General features: G+C 39.0%; 1 protein-coding gene across 1 annotated transcript; it reads right to left on the reverse strand.

Annotated features, from left to right (window-relative positions):
• Window positions 1–3376: 3376 nt before the first annotated feature.
• Window positions 3377–15152, reverse strand: LOC109205840. Its single transcript, XM_019368595.1, has 9 exons — window positions 14826–15152; window positions 14666–14731; window positions 5999–6079; window positions 5820–5873; window positions 5670–5738; window positions 4731–4793; window positions 4287–4369; window positions 4133–4198; window positions 3377–3972 (listed from the first exon to the last, which is right to left on the reverse strand). The coding sequence occupies exons 1-9, from the start codon at window positions 15060–15062 to the stop codon at window positions 3930–3932; spliced, it is 762 nt and encodes a 253-aa protein (XP_019224140.1). The 5' UTR covers window positions 15063–15152; the 3' UTR covers window positions 3377–3929.
• Window positions 15153–15913: the final 761 nt, after the last annotated feature.

Consider the following 15913-nt stretch of genomic DNA (forward strand, 5'->3'; position numbering starts at 1 on the left):
AAGGTGAAGGAGGAGCTATAGGAGACTCGGGTAAGACTTCTGTGCGGAAGGTGAAGGAGGAGCTATAGTAGACTCCTTAAAGGTCGGTATAGGTAAGACCTCAGATATATCAAGGGGGTCAGAAAGGTCAGAAGAGGTAAAGAAAGGTTTAGACTCAAAAAATGTGACGTCAGATGACATAAAGTACCTACGAAGATCAAGTGAGTAACAACGATATCCCTTCTGAACACGAGAATAACCAAGGAAGACACACTTGAGAGCACGAGGAGCTAACTTATCTTTCCCAGGGGCTAGGTTATGAACGAAACAAGTGCTCCCAAAAACACGAGGGGGAACAGAGTATACGGGTGATTGGGGAAACAATACTGCATACGGTATCTGATTCTGGATGGGAGAGGAAGGCATCCGATTAACTAAATAACAAGCTGTGAGAACTGCATCGCCCCAAAAACGCAGCGGAACATGAGATTCAATGAGAAGTGTGCGAGCAGTCTCAATGATGTGCCTATTCTTTCTCTCTGCAACCCCATTTTGCTGAGGGGTATAAGGACAAGAGGTCTGATGAATAATTCCTTGAGAAGTCATAAACTGCTGAAATTGAGAGGATAAATATTCTAAGGCATTATCACTGCGAAAAGTGCGAATGGAAACACCAAATTGATTTTTAATTTCAGCACAAAAATTCTGGAATATAGAAAACAACTCAGAACGATCTTTCATTAAGAAAATCCAAGTACATCTTGAATGATCATCAATGAAACTAACAAAATAACGAAATCCCAAGGTTGAACTGACTCTACTAGGACCTCATATATCAGAATGAACTAAAGAAAAAATAGACTCTGCATGACTCTCAATACTACGAGGAAAGGAGGCTCGGGTATGTTTCCCGAGCTGACATGACTCACACTCTAATGTGGATAAACTAGATAAACTAGGCACCATCTTCTAAAGCTTGGATAAGCTTGGATGTCCTAAACGTCTGTGAATTAGGTCCGGAGGATCTGTAACTAGACATGCCTTGGAGGAATTTAGTGAGTTAAGGTAGTAAAGGCCTTCTGATTCAAGTCCTGTTCCAATCGTCTGCCCCGTACTGCGGTCCTGCATAATAAAGGAATCATCAATAAAATATATACCACAATGGAGGGCACGAGTCAAACGACTAACAGATGCAAGATTAAAAGGACAGCCAGGGACATAGAGAACGGAATCTAGAGTGACAGAGGGTAGGGGATTCGCTTGTCCAACTCCTTTTGCTTTGGTTTGAGACCCATTGGCTAAAGTAACAGTGGGAAGAGACTGTGAATACGCAATATTTGACAAAAGTGATTTATTACCAGAGATATGATCAGAAGCGGCCGAGTCCACAACCCATTGTCCAAGAGTACTAGACTGGGAAACACAAGCAAAAGAATTACCAGCAACAGAAGTATCAGTCTGAGCGACAGAAGCTACTTGTGGAGATGTCTGCTTACTTGCTCGATACTGAAGGAACTCATTATACTCCCCTTCAGATAAAGAAAATCCCTGGTTACCTGTAGTCTCAGTCTGAGCAACATAAGCATTTTTGGGTGGGCGGCCATGTAAAGAATAGCATACATCACGAGTGTGTCCAAGTTTATGACAATAAGAGCACTTGGGTCTAGATCTTCCAAAACGACCTCCTCCTCGTCTATTCTCCATAGTATGAGATGCCCGATTGTCCACTGACTGGGATACGAGGACAGATGAGTCAAGTGTCTGTGATGAGCTCACTGGGTGACTTGGTGCTGCAGCAAGGCGAAGTAATCGAGAGAATAATTCATCAACTGTGGGGACAGCCGGACTAGCCAAAATCTGGTCACATACTAAATCAAGGTCATTAGGGAGTCCAGCTAGTGTAAGAACTAGAAACATCTTCTGTCGTTGCTTTTGTTGCTTTTCAGTACTAGCAGAAACTGGCATCAACGTCTCAAATTCTTCCATGACTGCCTGTACTTGTCCCAAGTAAGTAGACATATCCAATTCCTGTTTCTTCAAGCTTGTCATTCGCGATATTACATCATAGAAACGAGATATGTCATTAGTGTATAAATTACGAGCCTTTTCCCAAACTAAATAACATGTCTGGAATGGACGGAACAAGGGCATCAACTTGGAATCAATAGATCGCCACAGGATACTACATAACTGAGCATCGACCTTCTCCCACAGTGTTTTGGCCTTTTCATCACCTTCGCTAGCTTTTTTTTTGTTAAATGATCTTGAACTTCTTGACCTTTACACCACAACTCGACAGACGAAGCCCAAGCTAAGTAGTTTGAACCTCCCATTAAAGGTTCTGAGGTAATCATAACACCGGAACTGCCAGAACCCGGGTTTCTAGACCCGAAAGCATCGACTCCCAAAGACATCGTTGGATTATCACCAAATAACAGAAAAAAATCAACTGACAACTCGCTGAAACAGATGAAGGAAACACTGTTTTTGCCCGGGAAATTACTGTAGCTGCCGGAAAAAGTCAGTGTAGTCGCCGGAAAAACTCAAAGTGGTCGGAATCAAACGAAAAAGGTATGGACAGACTCGGAATCACTAGGCGATCCGACTGTCCAACTGGAAGTTTCTCAAAAAATGGCCGGAACAGTGTTCACGCGCCGGCGCGTGGAGCGCGTGGGTCAGATCTCGCCGGTGATTTTCTGGCGCGTGAGGGCACGTGAACTTGATTTTTCCGGTGGGGTTTACTGGGGTTTGGTCGCCGGATCCTGAGGAGTCTTGTAGTGGTGTTGGTTTTCTGAAAACACCAACAGAAATTGATGTGATTACGGGCAGCCTTCTAAGTCGCCGGAAAATTGCACGGCAACGAGGTCTTTCTTCCCGGAAGTCGCTAGAATGATGCACAGCGATATGTTTCTCATTAAAGCTCTGATACCATGTGAGAATGCACGGGAGAAAATATTATTGATTAATATTGACTTGTGTTTAACACGATACAATGAACCATATATACACACATAACATATCCTACTCCTAATACATATTGGATTAGGATTTTTACTCCTAATTACATGACTATTCTAACAGGTTTAATTATACCAAAGCTAATACATATATTATTTTCCCTAATACATCCTACCAAACGACCCCTTAATGCTTTGTAGTTTCTGTCAAGTTTCAGTGATAGATTGCTAACCACCACGTGTCCCTTCATATTGTGGTGAAACTTGAAAGTAAGTTGGTCACACACTCAGCTCTCAACACAACAGAAAGAAGAAAGGAAAATCTAAATAAAAGTAATCAAATCTAGCAGAGCTTGCTTTAGACAAACCCCAGACAAGTGCACGGAGGGATAGACACAGACAAAGATGTCAAAAGAACAGAGGATAAAGGTGTGCAAATATAAGGGTCTACCAGAAAATTAGAGCATTACAACCGGAGAAAGTGAAATTAGTGAAGCAATGAAATACATAAAACGATTTACAACAAACTTGGAGGAACATAACTCCAGATTACAGTAACAAGAGGACCAAAGTTAGTAATTTGCTCATATTTTAGGCAATCCGTTACTAGCATGTGGTAGCATATTACTCCATTTGGTAACAAGTTCTTCTATTTTTGGCTCCTTTACGGTACATATGCCTGGATCCAGCATTACATCTTATAGATCAGTATTTCAACCTTTACCAAAGTAAGGACAGCTTATGGAATGTAAGAAAAAAGGGCTTTGCTAGGAAGTACCGAGGAAACAATATATACATGAGTGTGATCATTGGCATATATTGATCAGTTCTCCTTATTAAAGCTTTGAGCTCGAAGCTCAACTCACAATGCTAGAAGAGGCATGGAAAAAGTAACACAAATGTGCCAGCACTTCAATGCTCATCATCTGCTGCATGGATAATCTGACGCACTTAAATGTGTTGCTGAAAACTTATAGACAGTGGAGATGATGCTTACTGCTTTGCCCCTGGATGCCACTTTATGCTGCATCCAATGCTAGTAGCAAGTACAAAAACCGAGATCAGTACATAACCTAAGAGCATAAATCCCCACCTCAACCATTCCCATTAGGCTTTTCAAGGGAAGAAAACCACAAATGCTTGTAAAACCAGAAAAAGCAGACAATAAGGGGGCATATAAACGGAAATAAGAGTACCTGGGTTTTTGATTGGATGAAACTGGCTGGCCACTAAGCACGCAATCTATTGCTAGGCTCAAGTCCCTAGGGGATGTGTCATAACAACTATATTAGGAATTTGCGATAGTACACTAGATTCCTGATCGAAAATTGAAAAGACAATGTAACTAACCTTCCTGTGACAGGTGCATTGTTACTTGGCCTTGAATTATCAAATTGACCATGATACACTAGCTCAAAGGGCCTTCTGCCATCCTGTCACAAAATGAAATTCTGTAACTCTGCAAATAATTCCCAAAACAATAAAAGCAACATTGCTTTACAACTCTTGTGAGAATACTTATTTAGAGGCTTGGAGAATATGTTAGTAGTATTAACTTGGGATGAAAGAAATGAGAGGAAACACTACAATACTCTCAGTAAGAACTGGGATAGAAAGCCATGAACTGTGGTTGAGAGGATTTCAAACAAGGGGGTAAAATACATCCATAAGGGAGATAATGCATATATTTAAGAAAGAAACAAGGGACAGAAAAGCATTTTTAAATTTCAAAACAGGGGTATGGTGTTTCATGCTAACCTTGAAGCTTTCAGATATAACTCGAGTAGTCATTACCTTTTTGAACAGGAAAAACTCTGGTGTACAAACAGCCCCAAAGTCTTTCGCAACTTCTTGTGACTGCAAGAAAAACATCAAGCTGAAGAAGTTCGAACAAGTTCGATGCGAAAGAGATTGTAAATACTTTCAAATAAAAACTTAAGAAACAGACAAGCAGTGGATACATGTCAGGTAGTGTTTTGCACACCTCATCTTACTACAATAGTTAATGAGTATAAAGTATCAGCGCGATTTAGAAGATTTCTTGCCAACTGTGATAACTCCATAATTGTACTTCCACAACTTAGTTCAGACAATTGCAGCCTCAAGGGAGAACAACAAGTCGAAAGAGGTAGAGTTAGAGGCGTAAGCAGCCTACGATCACTGGGTCCAACTGAACCCAAATGACCTCCTGTTCTGGTGTCATGGTTGACCTAACTAAACTTCTGGAAGGTATAGTTAAAATGGAAGTAATTAAGAGGCTCCAGGTCAGATATATATCAGCAGCAACTTCATTCATACTTTTTTTAGTTTCTCAATCCCTAAAAGATAATGTAAGTTTCAGTGAAAAGAGTTAAATATTTTTGGGCATTGCCCTAACTCCTAAGCCTCATCAGGGCTGCACAGCAACATGGGAAATAGTAAGCTTCCAGACATGCTAAGTCTCAGCAACCAATTTGGACAGCGGGAGAAGAGCCAATATGAATAGTAACTAGAGTTGTTGATATTCTCAACAGAACTGAACCAGTGTTATAGAAAAATATAGTGGAGAAATAAGGGGTAATAGCGGACTGGCCTGGTGACCATGTGAATCTAGCCAAACATTGATATCCAGCAACAAATATATTTCGATAGAAAATGAAAAAAAAGAAATGGGATGATAACTGAAAGTGATATATATACAATACAAGCAATTATTGTGAAAACTATCATCAGGAACACGTTATAGAAGCACACCTCATCATAAAGATAAGGGAAAGGATATTTGAAGAGCTTAGCGTCTTCTGCCATGAATTCAGGTCCATCCTGTGAAAGATGGAGAAACTCACAACAAATCCATAATGGTCTCACAAAACCAAGAGATCATAAGTTATATAGCATCTGAACCTGTGGATGTGTAACTACAGAGTTTGAAGATATTGCTACCACCGCAAGCCCTTTCTGCAGCAAAGATGAATTCTTGATGTTATTCTGCTGTTTTCAACTACTGAGCTGACAGAAAGCAGAGAGTGCATGTAATACGTGAAGTTAGAAAAGAAGGGAAACTGAATCAGATTACCACCTACCTTCATGTAGAAATTTGAAAGTTTAACAATATCCTTCTTCAAATGTATGACAAATGGACAATGGTTGCAGATGAACATAACCTGCGAAATTACATTATTAGAGTTACATCACAGTTAAAACAAGTTAATATAGAAGAGGGGAAGGATATTCATGGCTCTTTAATTCTTTTTTCAACCTTCAGCTCTTATAAAAAAGAACTTCTAATTTTAAGTTAAACCCTTGTGCTGGCAGAAGTATATATTTAGTTAAGGACTAATGAGAACATGTTTTACGGCCTACAGAATTCAGTTCATTTTACAGTTTGACCACATGAAATTAATGACGACATGGATGAAGGTCAAGAAGACAAGCTCACTCAGATGGACATTATTAGTAAAGTCAATAACTCGAGAACACCCAATAAATACACTACACTAAAGTCAATGGAGTAGCCATCAATAAATGTGCAGCATGCATATCACACACGAATACCTGGAGTAAACTCGTTATTGGGTTTACTCAATTGCGGACCTACAGTGTAGCTATTGGGTGCTCAAGCACCCCATTGTACTTTACCCAAATACTATAGTTTTATGCAAAATACATACTTTACCCATGGACCTTGTCCCCAAATCCCTCTTACACACCTGTTAAACACGGGAACAATATTACACACTAAAACTTTTAAAAGTGTATCTATCACACACCTCTTTTGCCATGTGTCACACGCGTGTATTACACATAAAAGAGGTGCGTGAAAGCTAAAAAATTCATCTGAAATTAAGTTTTTTTCCTTCTATTTTTCCCTTTTTAAAACTATTTTCTTTTCAAATTAAAGAAAAAAAACATAACTCGTGTCTTCTTTCCCCAACCCCAAACCCCAATGTTTCCTCCCCCCTCCGTTTCGTCTTCTTCCCCAACCCCCATCCTAGTTTTGTCTACCCCTCCTGTTTCGTCTCCCCAACCCCCATGACTAAGAAGAAAAAGAATAAGAAGAAGAAAAGAGGAGCTATTGGGTCTTGTAAAAATCACCATTATTGACCTTCTATAAAAGCTTGAAAATTTAATCGGGTCTTGTTGATTTTGGTGTTCCATGACCTAGAAAATTAGTTTGAATTTGTGATTATTCTTGAGTTAAAATTTACTTAAAACAAGAGATTTGGTGATTAATTTTGATCAAATTCAAAAAACACCATTAACAAGTTTGAAGCTTTGGGTTTGAGCTTGAAACTAAAATTTGTTATAAGGATTTGTGATGGATGTTGTTGAAACTTATTAAAAATCGGCAAGGAGTTAAATCTATAGTTAGGGAAGAAGGTGCTTATGGTGGAAGGGTTGGTAGTAGTATGGTGGTGGTGGAGAAGATGATGTGGTTGGGAAGATGAAGAGAAGGGGGGAGGGCAGAGTTTTTTTCCAGTTTTCTTTTTTTCTCGATTTATGACACGTGTCAGATGCTGATTGGCGCGTGTAATAGCAATCTATAAGCAGATGTGGTCAAACACCAAAGTGGTGTGTAATAGACACACTTTTAAAAGCTTTGGTGTGTAATATTATTTCCGTATTTAACAGGTGTGTAAGAGGGATTTGGGGGCAAGGTTGATGGGTAAAGTATGTATTTTGCCTATATTTTTATAGCTACTAGTAACATATAAAGATTTTAGCTGCACATCCAATCTCAAAGCAGCACTTCAAGATTTAAGGCAGTTGAGCACCCCCGACTTAGAAATCCCGAGTCCGCAACTGGGATACTAGGAGTAAACCTGGATGAAACTCAAAAAGCTTCACTTGTATGGAAATTAAAGAATGGTAGAAAATACTATGTGAAATCATATTGCGACTACTTATTGAAAAAGGGGGCAAGAGAGACTGTAGATTAGCAACAGAAAATGATCTTGAGAATAAAATCCCCAACTAGAGTGGCATGCTATGGATGGACACAACTATAAGAGGGATGCTTGACAGGTGACAACAAAAAAAAATAAGAGATTTACAAGTAGCTGGTGTTAGGACCGAAAAATCAGGTGTCATACGGAAGCTAGTAAAGAAAACTTTGAATGACAATAAATCAGACAACAAAAGAGAAATCTACCAAAAGAGACACAAATATTTAACGCGGTTGGGTCAATTTGACCTACATCCACGGACGAAGATGAGCAATCCACTATATAGAAGAGAGTACAAAATATCGAGAGAACAACCTCACGAAGAGGCAAACACAAGTGACACACTAACACTTGTCCCGTAAAGTTCTCCCCCTAAACACGACTCTCAAACCCCATATGGCTACATTGTGGATGCTACTGAATGAGATGGAAGAATCCTTAAATTATAGATGTCCAAACCTTTTCCTACAAACAAAGGGACTAGCCAAATATGAGATTTATAATTTCCTTTTATAAGAGGGAAAACCCTATTATGGTAAATATGCTGTCATTTCCTTCAAGCGATAGGAAAACCAAATATGATAAGAAAATCAGAACAAACACCTAACAATTCTCCCCCTTGGCCTGAATTTTATGACAAAATAAATTTGATTCACCCTCTTCACATAATATTCAACAGGCCGCATCTCCAAATCTCCACCAGAAAGTTTGTCTCACGTGAGTAGTACTCCGATCAAATTTCTCCGGTAAAAAGCATGATTACCGTCAAATAGGTTGTAGCTAGAACTAAACCCGCCAAGATGAACCTGTCTTGAATCTCGCTCTGATACCACTTTTTAGGACCGAAAATCAGGTACCATGCGGAAGCTAGTAAAGAAAATCTTGAATGACAATAAATCAGACAATAAAAGAGAAATCTACCAAAAGAGACACAAATATTTAACGTGGTTCGGTCAATTTGACCTACATCCACGGGCGAAGATGAGCAATCCACTATATAAAAGAGAGTACAAAGTATGGAGAGAACAACCTCACGAAGAGACAAACATAAGTGACACTACACTTGTCCCGTAAAGTTCTCCCCCTAGACACGACTCTCAAACCCTATATGGCTACACTGTGGATGCTACTGAATAAGAAGGAAAGGTCCTGATGTTTTAGAAGGTTTCATCATTCCGTGAGAGCAAGTCTAATGATAGGCGATTCTACATATTTACATCTACCAAGACTCTTCACTTGAGAACAAATTCAAAGAAAGAACGGATAGAAGCTTTGATATCAACAAGAAATCTTTTTCAGTTGAGACCTTTGAATGACAATTTAAACCTTTTGCAAAATGATGTATCTATATCTACTGAAAGGTTGAAAAAACGGTTGCTTGACGAGGGTATTGGCAAGGGACTTGTCAATGACTATGAGCAGATCATGCTGTCCGAGTTTTCAGAAATAAAAGGACAACTTGAAAGTCTTTGTACCGAGCACTCCAATTTGCTGGACACATTAAGACAGTTGGAGGCAGCTAATATCGAAGCTGAAGCTTCCGGGGTTCATGATGGTGAATTCCAACTGATTAAGCAACTCTCCAATTTAGGGCGTGGCAAGTACAGCGAATGGAGTACGACTGAATCGTCCGATGATATTGAGAAACAAGAGCTTGATGAAGAATCAGATGAAAAGGAAACCTTTTATCTTGACGCAAATGAATGTTTCTGTGAACTTCATTTATCTGGTGGGTCAGTAGTTGTGGACCACATGGCAAGCAATTCCATTGATGCATCTGCACCTCCCATGTCCTCCCATGTCAGTCAAAAGTACATACTCATCAGGAGGATAGCGCATGGATTTTTGCTTTTCCCTTGTAGATCTTCTAAGAGAGGTTTCAGAAGCATTCGAAGTAGTTACCTGAGTAGGAATTGGTTGCTGATCAACCATAACTTCATCAACTGGAGCATCCATAACATCTACACCATGATGATCATTTTGATCTTGATCACTATCTTCATTATTGTCTTGGGTTCCTCCATGTGCAATAGGTGCCTTGGTAATAGAAACTGGATCAATATCAACTAAGCTCTCATTTCTCTGAGAATCTATCTTCTCATCTTTGTCAATATCTTCAATAGTCTGGTCTTCAAAGAATATTGCATCACCACTTCTAATAAGTTTATTGTCAACTGATCATAACCGATAAAGATGCACTGCTTAGTTTTGACATCCAGTTTCGATCTTTCATCTTTAGGAACATCCACACACGCTTTACACCCAAAAACTCTCAGGTGATCATATAAAACATCTTTGGCAAACCAAACTCTGTCTGGGACATCACCATCCAAAGCAACAACAGGAGATAAATTGATAACATAGGCAACAATGTTAAGTGCTTCCGCCCAAAATGTATTTGGATGCTTAGCATCAGAATGGAAGCATCTAACTCTCTCAACTAGAGTTCTATTCATCCTCTTTGCCAAACCATTCAATTGAGGTGTCTTGGGCGGAGTTTTCTGATGACGAATTCCTTGTTTTTTGCAATATTTATCAAAGGGACCACAATATTCACCACCATTGTCAGTGCGAATGCATTTTAATTTCTTCCCGTCTGTCTCTCAGCTAAGGCCTGAAATTCCTTAAACATGCCGAGTCTTTGATCTTTGGATTTTAAAGGATACACCGAGAGCTTACAAGAATGATTATCAATGAAGGTCACAAAATAAAGTGCACCACCTTTTGACTTTACTTTAAAAGGACCACACAAATCAGAGTGTACTAACTCCAATAATTCGAGCTTTCTTGAAGGAGGATGGCTATGAAAGGAAACTCTTTTCTGTTTGTCAGCTAAACAATGGATACGCCTTTTCAGCTTTGCTTGTTTCACTCCAGAAAGCAAACTTTTCTTAGCCAAACACGTAATCCCCCTCTCGCTCATATGACTTAATCTTCTGTGCCACAATTCTAATAAAGTATCAGTTTCCACCAAATTTATGGAGTCACTAAGAATAGACCCCTGTGTCACATATAATTGACAAGACTTGACTCCTCGAGCCACTACTAGTGAACCCTTGGTGAGCATCCATTGGCCATTAAAGGGGGCATTAAGGTAACTTTCATCGCCTAATCTTCATGCGGAGATCAAATTGAAAGGTAAGTCTGGAGCATGCTTGACATCTTGAAGAACTAACGTTGAACCATTATTAGTTTTCAAACAAACTGTGCCAACATCAAACACCTTAACTTCACTGGCATTGCACATCTTTAACACTCCAGAATCAACAGGAGTATAAGATGAGAAAAAGTCTTTTCTTGGTGTAACACGTGAGGTAGCTCCAGAATCTACTATCCAGCTCGTCTCATGGGATACCAAATTGATGACGTTTTCATCATAAGCAAAAAGAAGGTCATCTCAAACAATAACAACAAAATTGTTCTCGTTATTTTCAACTTTCTTTCCTTCTCTAATGTCTTGCTTCAACTTATGGCAAAACCTTTTGATATGTCCTTTCTTGCCACGGTGATTGCATGTAATATTATGGTATTTGGACCTTGACTTACTTGTACTTTTACCTCTACTCCTCGAACCTCTATCTTTATCTCTCTCCCTATCTTCTGTAACCAAGATATCTGCTTATGAGGACGAACCCTGAGATTTTCTCCTTACTTCCTCGTTCAACAAACCACTCTTGGCATATTCCATGGTTACCTTACCTCCGGGAGCTGAATTTGTCAAAGAAACACGAAGAGTTTTCCAAGAGTCTGGTAAAGTATTAAGAAGCCAAAGTCCTTGTATCTCATCATCAAAATTAACTCCCATTCCAGACAGTTGATCAAGGACGCCCTGAAAATCATTTATGTGATCAAGGATAGGGCTGCCCTCCTTGTATTTAAAGGTCATCAATTGCTTTAGTAGAAACAACTTGTTGTTCCAGTTTCTGAAGCATAAAGAATCTCTAGCTTTCCCCAATATGATCCCGCATGTGTCTCATTCACAATATGGTTGCGAACATTATCTTCAACCCATTGTCGTATATATCCACATACTTGTTGGTGCTCGAAATCCCAATCTTTATCAGATATATTCTCGGGTTTATGAGCTGCAAAAACGGGTAGATGCATCTTCTTCACGAACAACAAGTCTTTCATCTTGCTTCTCCAAACATTATAATTGCTCCCATTAAACATGTCATCTTGCTCATATTCGCCTCTATTCCGTAAAAACCTGGATAAATAACCAAGGCTCTTATACCACTGTTATGTCGAGGAAGATGCAAACCCAAAAATAAAGAAGATAAAGAACACCAAATTTTAACATGGTAAACCCTTCAAATCGAAGGTAAAAATCACGGGATCACAAAGATCCAAAAAACTCCACTATAACAATAAGAGGGTTATAAAAGTTCTCCAAATTGGCTACACAACAAGTGTCAAACACGGAGCAACAATAGCAACAAGAGCAATAACAAATCAATTGAAGAAGGAGGAGAAGTCACAAAACTGGAGCTGTTGTTCGGGGCTCGAAATCAGATGCTACGGGCCTCCAAATCTGATCTTCCGTTCAAATCAAAGACCAAGGATAAGATTGTAGATACTTGTCGTGACCTTGCTCCACTGGAAGATCTCCCCATCGTCGAATTCTAAGGTAAGTGTTCCAACAAGATCAAGTTAAATTGATCTTCCCCAAAATTTTGACTTAAGATTACTGTCAGCCCAGAATTTCCATCCTCTACCTTCAAAGTTACAGGCAATAAGTGTTGGGTGGTGACTAACCTTCTCAGAAAAAATACGGATTCCTTTCTCAGGAAAATCAACTTCATAAGTTTCTCCGAGCAAAGGATTGAAAGGTTTGCAGTTCTGGCCATCAGTTGAAGCATAACCAGAGACACCAAAAGCAGCAATATTTAGAATTCTTAAAAGGTTGTTCATCGATTTTCCATGTTCGTATGCTCTATCTAAGAGATATGAGTAATCTAAATCTTTGAAGCAGCCCCCAAGGCCTAGCTCAAGTGGCAAAGGGTTGTGGATTTGTGTCTTAGGTCACAAGTTCAAGCCCCCACACCATGCAAAGCAAAGCCTGGTATTTAAGTGGAGAAGGGTAGAGGGGCGGGCCCATTATCCACCGAGTTTCGAGGGCTGCAGTTGGTCCAAAGGATCGGCCCCAGACGGATTTCTCGGTCATCAAAAAAAAAAAAAATCTTCGAAGCACTTTTGCAGGGACGACAATGGCTCATTGAAATACACTAGTAGGCAAACTCGTGTTAGATCTTTCCCGACATTGTATTTGATCCGAATAGGAATGGAAACCAAAAGAGAATAGGATTAGGCCATTGGGCCTTTGGCTGGACAACATGGGCATTAGCCCAACAGCAAGGACTTGTTTTTCCAAGGAAGAAGCAGAATCAGTTAGACACACTATACTATACAGTAAATACATTTGGTTGACATGGTGGACGTTTTGAGCCCGTGTGGTATGCATTAGGTAAATCATGGGAAAGAAGCAATCTTTGCCCAATTGGCAGGGCAGAAAAAGCAGAAACAACTATGGAAGATCATTTCTCTGTGTTTAATTTGGATAGTAAGGATGGAAAGAACTAATAGGTGTTCTGAGGGGAAAGCATAAATTCTGTATTTGAGAACTTTAGATGCATTCGAAATTGAAATTTTTTGGAGCAAGTCTTGTTTTTTGATTGTGAGAATGCACGGGAGAAAATATTATTGATTAATTATGACAATGATACAATGAGCCCTATTTATATATAATACATGTCCTACTCCTAATACATATGGGATTAGGGTTATTTACTACTATTTAACTATCAAACTAACATTGATGACACAGAGATATCTGCATTTCTTGAACTCATTACATACATATATACATAATGAATCTAAGTATAGCAAATTCATCATTTATGTATCAAAAAGAACTTCTCTCACTTAGCAAATTAAATTCAAAATTCACAATCGAACACATTCTTCCAAAGTCTGTAAACAAAATACACTCATTTATGCAAACAATTCTAAACATGAAGAGAATCAAGAAAAGTATTATAATAATACTTTCTGTAACTCAATTTTATTGTCTTGAGTATTTACATTCAATTATTAGAAATTGAATTATCATTAATCTATTTAGCCTTTTGGATTCAATTATTACTTTTTTATAGCCGAGAAATTCCCTAGGGCTAGCGCGCACAGTTTGAAACTCGATGATAATGGGCTCACCCTCTACCCTTCTCCACTTAAATACCATGCTTTTGTGTGCAGCAGGGTTTGAACCGATGATGCGCACCTAACCCACAGAACGCTCTTACCAATAAACTAAAGCCCTGGGGGCTTTTAGATTCAATTATTTGAATATGTCTCCATGGTGTTTTAGGTCTTCTTATCCAAGAGGACACTTTAATCTTGCTTTAGAGGCCCCAATGCTTATCATTCTTGCCTTCTAAACTTCTTTATATCGAGGAATGAGGAACCATATTACCCTGCATTCCTTAAACCTAGTTTAACAAACACCTACAATTATTTCTCTTGGACTTTGAAGAATTGATGTCAACTATCACTTTAGAAATTTCTAAATTTATCAGTAAAGTCGAATTAATCCACATAAATTGGGACAGAAGGAGCAGCTATAGATGGCGATCTAGCCCCTCATTGTGCATTTAACCGAACCTACTACAGTACTACTCTCTACTCGCACCATGTACATTTATAGAAAAAGTTTAGACTATGTATGTCTATAATAGATCGCATAATAATAACAGTACAATTTTATCATTTCAGGAAAATAATAGTAATAATATTGTTTTCTATTACCAGCAATGCAGGATATGGTTCAAAATCATCAAGCTTCCAAACTTTTCCAGTGAGAGGCTCCGTAAGCTGAAACATTACTCCCATTAAAACAAAAAATCTTTGTTTGCATACATTAATAAGCAACCAACTGCCAACATTACTTAATAAAAACAAAAAGTACCTCAAAATTGGGAGGTCTGGAACCAAGAGAGACGCCATTGGACTCTGTTCTAGCAGCTCGTATCACTAGCTTCCTCGCCGGCAGAATTCTCCTGCGTTGCAGAAAATAATAGCCCTGCTTCAAGTAGTAGAGGGAGGACAGAGAAGAAGCAGTTGTAGCGGCGGTGGATAACGTGCGCGGGAGCGATAGTAAACGTGCACCGGTTGATGTCATGGTGACCGTTGGAATAACCGCCATGGTTTCCGCTAATAGAAAATCTCTGCTTCACACGAAACCGCTATCCGGAGGTCAATAGGGTAGTTGAAATTCTTCTGGGCCAGGAGGCTAAATCTATTGGGCCACGGTTTTTATTGGACTAACCTTAGTAATGAAGGTGGAAATAACAGTAAAAATTGCACGGGGCGCCTTATTTGGGCGCCTTATTTGGGCGCCCCCTTTTAACCTGTAGCCGCTTTGTCTTTCTGTTTGCACCCGTACCCACTTTTTAAAAAACTTCAGCTTCCCTTTCTCCTCCCCTTCTCCTCCTCTTCTTCTTCTTCAATACCACAGTTCTTGCTCTTCACTGTAGTTAGTATTTGAGATAAGCCTTTACAAATAGAATATGAGATTGGAACTTGCTAGTTTTATGCTTTGCGGTAACTGAAGAAGATAGATTTTCTGGATTTAGCTTTGCACGATATGTAATCATCAGATTTTCATTGACCATTCTAAAATATTTTAACGGGAAATAATATGTAGCTACTTAAACATGATATTTCAAGACTATCCGCCAAAAATTGCTAGATATTTCCATGTAATTCCTTTGATGAATGTACAAGAAACAGTACAAGAAACAAAGACAAAAACTTCAGCTCTAGAGCTGAAGTTTCCTAGTTGCAACATACAAACTTCAGCTCTAGAGCTGAAGTTTTCCAGTACAAAAGAAAAACTTTAGCTCTAGAGCTTAAGTTTTTATTTTATAACTGGAAAACTTAAGCTGAAAAACTGCTTAAGTTTTTATTTTATAACTGATGAAAACTTAAGCTGGAAAACTGCTTAAGCTTTTATTTTATAACTGGAAAACTTAAGCTCTAGAGCTTAAGTTTTTA

The sequence above is a fragment of the Nicotiana attenuata genome, unplaced genomic scaffold (genome assembly GCF_001879085.1).
Source record: "Nicotiana attenuata strain UT unplaced genomic scaffold, NIATTr2, whole genome shotgun sequence".
Lineage (NCBI taxonomy): Eukaryota > Viridiplantae > Streptophyta > Magnoliopsida > Solanales > Solanaceae > Nicotiana > Nicotiana attenuata.